Source organism: Vanacampus margaritifer, chromosome 2, assembly GCF_051991255.1.
Source record: "Vanacampus margaritifer isolate UIUO_Vmar chromosome 2, RoL_Vmar_1.0, whole genome shotgun sequence".
Classification (NCBI taxonomy): domain Eukaryota; kingdom Metazoa; phylum Chordata; class Actinopteri; order Syngnathiformes; family Syngnathidae; genus Vanacampus; species Vanacampus margaritifer.
In genome coordinates, this window is record NC_135433.1 from 1,347,873 (window position 1) to 1,357,500 (window position 9,628).

General features: G+C 41.1%; 1 protein-coding gene across 2 annotated transcripts in view; it reads left to right on the forward strand.

Moving 5' to 3' along the window:
- Positions 1–9,628, forward strand: part of LOC144043068 (receptor-type tyrosine-protein phosphatase N2-like) — a 92,242-nt gene that overhangs the window by 35,499 nt on the left and 47,115 nt on the right. For both annotated transcript variants that reach the window (XM_077556307.1, XM_077556308.1), the window contains one exon: positions 4,191–4,255. In XM_077556307.1, coding sequence (XP_077412433.1) covers positions 4,191–4,255 — 65 coding nt within the window. The remainder of the gene's footprint in view (positions 1–4,190; positions 4,256–9,628) is intronic.

Consider the following 9,628-nt stretch of genomic DNA (forward strand, 5'->3'; position numbering starts at 1 on the left):
TAGAGAAGCATTAGGACCCATACAAGTGAAAGTTAAAAGAAAAAAGAAAAATCTGCCAATTGGCTGATCCAATTAATTGGTCCAACCCTAATATTAATATAAATAATTTAAAAAAATGCAACACAAGATCAATTTGTACAAAAGTATTGGCACACCGACAAAGTTAAGGAAATGTGGAGAATGGATAAAAGTATTGGGAGATTTGTCCCGACAAGTGTACGGTACTATTAGGAGTAAAATAAAATAAAAATGCATGGAATCTAATTGAAGAAAAAATACAACATTTACGTCCCCCATTCAAGGATGCTTACTATTTATTGCAACAGGGGTAGATCATCTATTATAAGATAAATAATGAAAATGTTACTATCATGAAAGTTATTATAAATTTATGAATATTATTTGAAAAGCTACAGATGTCACAATGACATTTTTATGCACCCGGGTCCGAGTCACCCGAGTACCAAGTTCCGATCCGATAGTATTTATTTGACTTCATATTTGTTTTGAATACATTTCATAAAAAATATCCAAGCCAAAATGACTGATGGTTTTTGAGAATCACATCCACCAAAAATGTCTTGTCGTGGTGTGACATTCAATAAAAGTTTCATTTCAACGATGGAGTCGACACCGGCAAGGTGTTAAGACGCGAGGCTTCACCTCCCGTCATTGATATTCTCTTGGACCTCGGCTGCGGTGATCAAGTCATGTGATTACATCCCTGCCGTCGCGGCGGCGACAGTACAGCGCTACGTCCCCCCCCCCCCCCCTTTTGCCCGCTTACGCCCCCCCCCCCCCCCCCCCCCGCCCCCCGCCTCAGCATTTGAGGGATGGCCATTGTTTTCTTCTCATTATGCGACTCCTGAGATGCGGCGGCAAGGCCGCGGGGGGTTGGCGGGGGCGGCCCGGCTTCTTAATGGCGGAAATAATGAGCCGGTGGTGCTGGCAGCGCTTGATTCTGCCCGTCTTGGGCCTTCCCTTTTGGCCGGAGTGAAAAATGAGCCGTTTCTGACTTGTGTTTTCTCCTCTCGGCTCCCGTCTTACATTGAGTTAACATAAAGCACAGCTCGGGACGGGGTCGGCCCGTGTGACAAATGAAGCGCCTCTGTGTGTTTTGGAGGGAAAATAACAGCGGCCTTCGTGTACAAATGAGATTAGCTTTTTTTCCACTGACTTCCTCAGGGCCTGTTTTTTTTTTTCACTCTCACACTGCGACAAGCAACGATGGAATATTGCTGGAGGAGAGAAACACCAAATAATTTGATTTGACTTCATTTCCTTTGCTTTGCGAAACATTCTAAACCAAGTCAAGAATCGAATCCAGAATCTAGTGAAGAACCATGTCAAGAATCTGGTCAAGAAGCTAGTCCTGAACGTAGTCAAAACCAATTCACGAACCTCATCTAAAATATGTCAAGAACGGGCCAAGTCAAAAACCTGGTCAAGATCCAAGTCACAAACCTGTTCAAGAACTACATAAAGAACCTGGTCATGAACCAAATCAACAACCATCTCAAGAACCAAGTCAAGTACTAATTCAAGAAACTATTCAAAGACCTAGTCCAGGGCCGAGACAAGTACCAGGTCAGCAAAGTCAAGAACCATGCAGGGAACTAAGTCAAGAACCAGATCAAGAGCCCAGTCAAGAATCAGATCTATAACCTATTCAAGCACCAAGTCAGAAACCTAGTCCGGGACTAAATTGTGACCTAGGTCAAGAACCTGATAGTCCAGAACATGGTCAAGAACCAAATCAACAACCATCTCAAGAACCAAGTCAAGTACTAATTCAAGAAACTATTCAAAGACCTAGTCCAGGGCCGAGACAAGTACCAGGTCAGCAAAGTCAAGAACCATGCAGGGAACTAAGTCAAGAACCAGATCAAGAGCCCAGTCAAGAATCAGATCTATAACCTATTCAAGCACCAAGTCAGAAACCTAGTCCGGGACTAAATTGTGACCTAGGTCAAGAACCTGATAGTCCAGAACATGGTCAAGAACCAAATCAACAACCATCTCAAGAACCAAGTCAAGTACTAATTCAAGAAACTATTCAAAGACCTAGTCCAGGGCCGAGACAAGTACCAGGTCAGCAAAGTCAAGAACCATGCAGGGAACTAAGTCAAGAACCAGATCAAGAGCCCAGTCAAGAATCAGATCTATAACCTATTCAAGCACCAAGTCAGAAACCTAGTCCGGGACTAAATTGTGACCTAGGTCAAGAACCTGATAGTCCAGAACATGGTCAAGAACCAAATCAACAACCATCTCAAGAACCAAGTCAAGTACTAATTCAAGAAACTATTCAAAGACCTAGTCCAGGGCCGAGACAAGTACCAGGTCAGCAAAGTCAAGAACCATGCAGGGAACTAAGTCAAGAACCAGATCAAGAGCCCAGTCAAGAATCAGATCTATAACCTATTCAAGCACCAAGTCAGAAACCTAGTCCGGGACTAAATTGTGACCTAGGTCAAGAACCTGATAGTCCAGAACATGGTCAAGAACCAAATCAACAACCATCTCAAGAACCAAGTCAAGTACTAATTCAAGAAACTATTCAAAGACCTAGTCCGGGGCCGAGACAAGTACCAGGTCAGCAAAGTCAAGAACCATGCAGGGAACTAAGTCAAGAACCAGATCAAGAGCCCAGTCAAGAATCAGATCTATAACCTATTCAAGCACCAAGTCAGAAACCTAGTCCGGGACTAAATTGTGACCTAGGTCAAGAACCTGATAGTCCAGAACATGGTCAAGAACCAAGTCACAAACCTGGTCAAGAACTACATAAAGAACCTGGTCATGAACCAAATCAACAACCATCTCAAGAACCAAGTCAAGTACTAATTCAAGAAACTATTCAAAGACCTAGTCCGGGGCCGAGACAAGTACCAGGTCAGCAAAGTCAAGAACCATGCAGGGAACTAAGTCAAGAACCAGATCAAGAGCCCAGTCAAGAATCAGATCTATAACCTATTCAAGCACCAAGTCAGAAACCTAGTCCGGGACTAAATTGTGACCTAGGTCAAGAACCTGATAGTCCAGAACATGGTCAAGAACCAAGTCACAAACCTGTTCAAGAACTACATAAAGAACCTGGTCATGAACCAAATCAACAACCATCTCAAGAACCAAGTCAAGTACTAATTCAAGAAACTATTCAAAGACCTAGTCCAGGGCCGAGACAAGTACCAGGTCAGCAAAGTCAAGAACCATGCAGGGAACTAAGTCAAGAACCAGATCAAGAGCCCAGTCAAGAATCAGATCTATAACCTATTCAAGCACCAAGTCAGAAACCTAGTCCGGGACTAAATTGTGACCTAGGTCAAGAACCTGATAGTCCAGAACATGGTCAAGAACCAAGTCACAAACCTGGTCAAGAACTTCATAAAAACATGGTGACCAATCAAGGCTCACCTGTTTTCTGGGTTTGGTCAGCAAAAGCAAACTGAGCCATGATTGGCCATTACCTTTTTTCTGAGCACGGGTGATGATGTCATCTTCAGTCGGCAGCAAATAGGAAATGTGTTTTTAAAGGTATGAAGTCAATTAAGTCAATTCGCCGGTCCATCAGCAAAATGGGATGCTGTCATTGACGGATTGTCAAATTTATTGACGGAGTGACGATTACATTGATGGACGAAAACACCTTCCGTCAATGATAAATTGGTCAATCTTTGGAAGTTTCCCATCAATTGTCAACAAAATGGCCGTCCGTCATTGACGGATTGTCAAATTTTTGGACGGATTGACGATTACATTGACGGACGAAAAAACCCTTTCGTCATTGCTCAATGAGTCCATTTTTAAAGTTTCCCGTCAATCATCAACAAAATCATTGACAGATTGACGGCCCTTCCGCCAATCTTGACGTTCCGCCCACCTCATTTCACAACGTTTCGTGTTTCCCGTCTGTCCCAATGAATAAGAAAATGGTCATGCTTGGTAGTTTGACAGTCCGATCCGACTTCCGATAATCATCGGTACGTCTCGCGCGGTGGTACGCGGGCGGAGCTTTCGACGAGGGGCTTCTTGCGTCAAGATGACTTGGCGACTTGGCCCGTCCTTCCTTGGCCTCGGACCCCGGGGCGGGCGCCGTCCCATTCCGTACGCGTTGTCCCCAGCTGGTGAAAATACGCAAGGCTTGGCGAACTAACGTCTCTTGTGTTTTGCTCTTTTCCTGCTTGCAGTGGAACAGAAAGCGTCGCTGGAGAAGAAAGCCAACGTCAGCATCCTGGAGGCGGGCGTCGCAGATGTGAGTAATGTTGTCTCGGACCTTGCGCAAAGTTTTGCCGCACTCCGCCTTTCGTTAGCATGACCGCCGGGGCGGCGAAAAGGGGGTTGAAAGAGGTAAGTGGCTTGGACTTGACGAAGTTGAGCCCCGAGTGTGGGAAAATGCAAGCGTACGTGATTATGAGTTTCATTGCGTATGAATTCATGCCGTCATGTGATCAAATGAGTCATGATGAAGACCGAGAAGCTTGTCGGCGTCTCTCGGCAATCGTTGCTATTCTGATGACATTCTCCTCTGCAGCGAATAGACTGCACTCACCTTATTGATCCAGCAGTTAGTCTGCACCGATGATGCCGCGTGTCAAAGTCAGAGCGTTGGAGAGGGAGTGGGGGGGGGGGTGTTAAGGATTGCAGCCAGCGGGGGGCTAAGAGTCACTCAATGGGATCGATAGCGGCCTGCAAACACGAGCCAATTATAAAGACTCCAACCTGAGATGGCTCAAATGTGGCTGTCATTCTTTCAACGCTCTAAAAACACTTGGGTCCAAAATAAATCAATCGGGGGCAAAAATGGACCGATCCACCACGTGGGTCAATTTGATCCAACCTATTTTTTATAGGTCATTTTGTACAAAAACAACCTGCAGAATTTGGGTCATTTTGTTTTTAAAACCCCATTAAAAAATTAGGTGATTTTGTTTAAAACACCCCCAAAAAATGAGGTCGATTTGTTTAAAAACAACCCCCTAAAAAATGTGTTGGTTTTGAACAAAATGACCCCTTTTGGGGGATTGTTTTTGCACAAAATGACCAAAAAATTTTGGGGGTCTTTTAAACAAAATAACCTAAGAAAAAAATTTAATAAGAAAAAAATAAACAAAATGACCAAATTTTTTAATGGGGTTTTAAAAACAAAATGACCCAAATTTTGCAGGTTGTTTTTGTACAAAATACGACCCAGATTTTGGGGAGTTGTTTTGCACAAAATGAAAAAAAAATTGACCTCTCTAAGAAAAAAAAAAAGAAAGAAAAAAATTAACAAAATGACCTACTTTTTTGTTTTTTTCTAAAACAAAATGACCCAAATTTTGCAAGTTGTTTTTGTACAAAATGACTCATAAAAATAGGTCATTATGTTTAAAACACCCCCCAAAATTGAGTCGTTTTGTGCCAAACAACCCCCCCAAAATGGGTCATTTTTTAGGGGGTTGTTTTAAACAAATCGACCCCATTTTTTAATGGGTTGTCTTAAATACAATACCCATTTTTTTAGGTTGTTTGTACAAAATTATCTTTTTTTTTGGGTGGGGGGTTAGGGTTAGGTTGTCTGAAATAAAATGACCCAATTTTGGTTGTTTTATACAAAAAGACCGATTGTGTTACTAGCCACTCTGCAAATTCACAAACCAACTGGTGAAAAAGTGGAGAAGCGGGTAAAGAAGTCCAAAATGCAACAAAAAGCTGCCGTTATTGCCAAGTGCTTTTTTCATGTTTGTTCGCGGTCTTCCAATGAATCCTCGGAATGAATTCTCCGAGGGTTGAAGTCTGCCAAGGAAGAGAATCGAGCTCGGATGCTGAAAGGCATTGATGGCGGCGCATCCTTGAAACCTTGAAACGCGGCCCGTCAGGTTCGAGCGCTGCAAACAGTCGGCAATCTCCTGCAGGTGCTCCGACCTTGCCGGCTTTTATCAGACCACAAATGCTGGGAAAAGATTGCTTGATTACAGCCCCCCCACCCCACCCCTCCACCCCCCTCCAAAGCAATTCCGCCGTGCACTCTCTCACTTCGCTCGGAGCCAAAAGACAACGAAAAAAAAGGATAATAGACAATTGTAGATTTGAGCCAAGTGATGATTTCATCCTGATGCGGGAGAAGATTTGAATCCTGATGGAGGTTTATCTCGCGACGCTTTTTAGAGGACAACACGCCACTTTTTAAAGGACGTAGACAGAAAAATAGTATGCCGTTGTCATTGATTAGCAATGACTCGCGTCTAGAAAATGAACAGGAAGACGTTTGTGTCTTGAAAGGACGCCTGTCAAATGTTGGCCTTTCGAAAGATAAGCGATCTTATTCTCAACTCCCTCAAAATCAACTTGAATTAGTTGAGAAATGCTTGGCAGTTGCTAACTTAGAGCGAAGCGTTCCGCTAAAGGAAGGCCATAACTACCCTTAAACATTCTTGAAATTTTTCATCAGCGTTACTCAATTAATTACTGACCTTTGACCTATTAAATCTAAGCACTTTTTATTTTATTGAATAATTTTATAGGATTCTATTTTTTAAACCCTTAGGTTTCAGTTAATTTTTGAAATTATTTTAAATATAATTCCATTTAATTTCCTCTCATTTTTTACATTTGAACAATTTCTGAAGATATATTTCTTTAAATATATATATTTTTAAATGTACTACTGTCGATCTGTTAGAGGCAATATATTTTTTAAATATCATTGATTGTGTTTACCATTTAGTGTACATTTTTAGTTTTTAGTTGGTTTTGTGATTATAATTGAATGATAAATAAATGATCTCACGGACCTCTTTGAGGACCTCTTACAGAAAGTTGAATTTGAAGCACATCAAAAAACAGGAAACTGAAGCACTCAAAGTTGTTTCAGTTCTCAAAGGTCTTTATTTTAACATGGTCAGTTGATTTCAAAAAATTGCTGACGCATTTTGACCTTTGCAGGCCTACTTTTTTTTGTTTTTTTTAAATCAACACATCCTAGTAGCGCTCCTGCATGTTCTGATGCTTGAATCCCTTAGCATATAAGAGATGACACTGAATATAAATAATAATAAAAAAAAAAAAAAACAATTCTCAATTCAAGGGGTAAATATTTTATTGACATTTTTTTACTTTTCCTGTTAAACTGCTCTGACCGGCTGGATTGGGATCGGACGGTATTTCGCATTTCATGCAAAATTGGTGATCGGCCGTCTTCATTTGCTTGATCGATCAATGACGTCTTTGGTCAGCCAGTCCCTCGACTGTAGAGTAAATAAAGTTTGGAAATAGATATATTGCTCCATCTTCTGATAGAATCGCTGATTATGGTTTTCAAATCCTGATTGTGCAAAGGCTAGCAATTACATTTTTTTTTATAGTGCCTTCCAATATACTTACTAATTCTTTGTTTTCTTTTTAATTTGCAAAGTGAAAACACTAGTGTTGTTTCGATAACATTTTTGGGCCCCGGAAACCAATTCCGATTCCGATTTAACAAAATCGGCTGATGCCGATATCGTACCAATACCGATACCACACCGTTGGAAAACATTTTTTATTTTCTATATTGTAATTCTAAACTCCATACTCATTGAAATCAAAAGTAACAGTGAAAAATATTGCCGTTTGTTAATAAAATACATATTTTAAGTTCTGCTAAATAAATCTCAATGCGTGTCGATATTTTTGTTTAAACTCCACATTTTCATTTCCTGTTTTTCCTGAATATGTTTTGCAATACTGTAAAACCATCATGGCTTGTTCAGGCAACCAAAACATGGTAGTTATTCAATATTCTAATGCTAATTGTTGCAAAACAGAAACAGATACAAATATACTTTTTTTTTCCTGATGAAAGAAGAGACTCTAAAATTCTTTTGGTAGGTTCCATGTTTTTATAGCAATAAAACACCATATTCTGTGGGCCTTGCAAAATCGGTCCAAAACCAGTGAAACAGCCGGGAGCGAAGGGGGTTGCTTCAGTTAAATAGTAAAACTAGGCACTTTGATTACACTTACCATAATATTTGACATGCACGCTGAAACTTCAGCATCAATATTGCATTTATGCAAATGTAGAAGGTGAGAACAAAACGCCCAACAGCATTTCTTATTTTTTAAACATCTTTGAGGCATTAACGTGTTTTTCGAATCTTGTTTACCCTGAACAACAAATCCAAGGGCAGATTTTGAATTTACGACATGCACTTGCTTCCAAATTGCCACCCCGATCAACCCCCCAGCCCCCCCCCAAAGCCCCCGCCCGCCCCGTGATGCAACACCTGAGTAACACATTTAATATTCAGCTGCCGTCCGGAGAGAAATTCTTTCTTTCTTGGTGTTGAAGCGTGGACGTTCCTCGGTCCCTTCTTGTGCTTCCCCTGGAGGACGCCACCGAGTGTCAAGGAAGCACCTTTCCAGTCACTCGAAAATTGAAAAATACATTTGATTCGCATTCATAAGGCCTGGTTTTAAAGTACTCGGAAGCTTTACAGAAACACATGAGCAACAACAACAGAAAGAAAAAATGAAGTAACGGCAAATGGTCAAAAGGTAGTGTTAGAATAAATGTACATAAGTTATCCCATATTTACTCTCATAGTGATGCAAAGCATGGCTCCTGCTCCTGCAGCTGGAAAACCAGAACTCATCACAAGATAAGGACCGAAACATTTTGTTGTTGGATCGGTAAAGAAAAAGACACGTCTGTATTGTTCTGCTGTGTGTCCCCTCCCCTTTAGAGCAGCAAGGGCTATGTAACTAGGGAATGCCCTGTAAAAAAAATAGGAGGCCTTCCGGATATGTGTCCAGAGCGGATGGGAGATTGTAATTGAGTACATCTCTGTCCGGTTCTCCTCGTGAGCAAAAATCATTTAAGTCTCTTGGCTTCCTTCATTTTCTATTGTTTATGAAATGTTCTAGATTGACTGAAGTAGTTGGATGAGTTTTTGTTCATATTTCAGCCCTCAGAGTTGAAGACGAGCTTTTCTTTTCCTGACATTCCCGCTGTTCATTTTGCCTTTTCATCTCAAGCGGTCAACCTCATCTCAAGTTTTGCAAATATTTGTCTGGCGGGAGTGCGAGGGGTGCCCGTATGGTCGCACGGCGCCTCTTTTGTCCCGCGCGGCATCCCGGCAGTGGCGGCACAAAAGGCAAATCTTTTCACGGCCCGCCCGGCGTTTGTGGACGTTTGCCGCGTCGGCGTGTCATTCACGAGCTGTCGTCAGAAAAATGCGCCGCTATGAGTGATGTGTTGTGAGCACCGCGCCTACTTTTGTCCAAACGTCAATAACGGCGAGGAATGTCAGGCAATGGAGACGATCTTGCACGATTCCACTCATGGAAAAATTTCAGGATGTCGTTTTGCTCGTTCATTAAGGTGGGATGAAGTTACAAAGGTTCTTGTCTTTTTTCAAGAAGAAAGTCAGAATCCAAATAATGTCATAGATAAATATATATATTTTTACACATATAAACTGTTTCATTTTATTTTTCAAGATGAACATTTTTTTTTTTAGAAACTCTGAATATTTCAAGAATAAAATAATGTTTTTGCATGAATTCTTTTATAAGTGACATTTTTTAAAAAAGCTTTTTTGAAAAAGAAAAAATATTTCAAGAAATTTGTTAAGGAAATAAGTTGTAATATTTTGAAGATGAA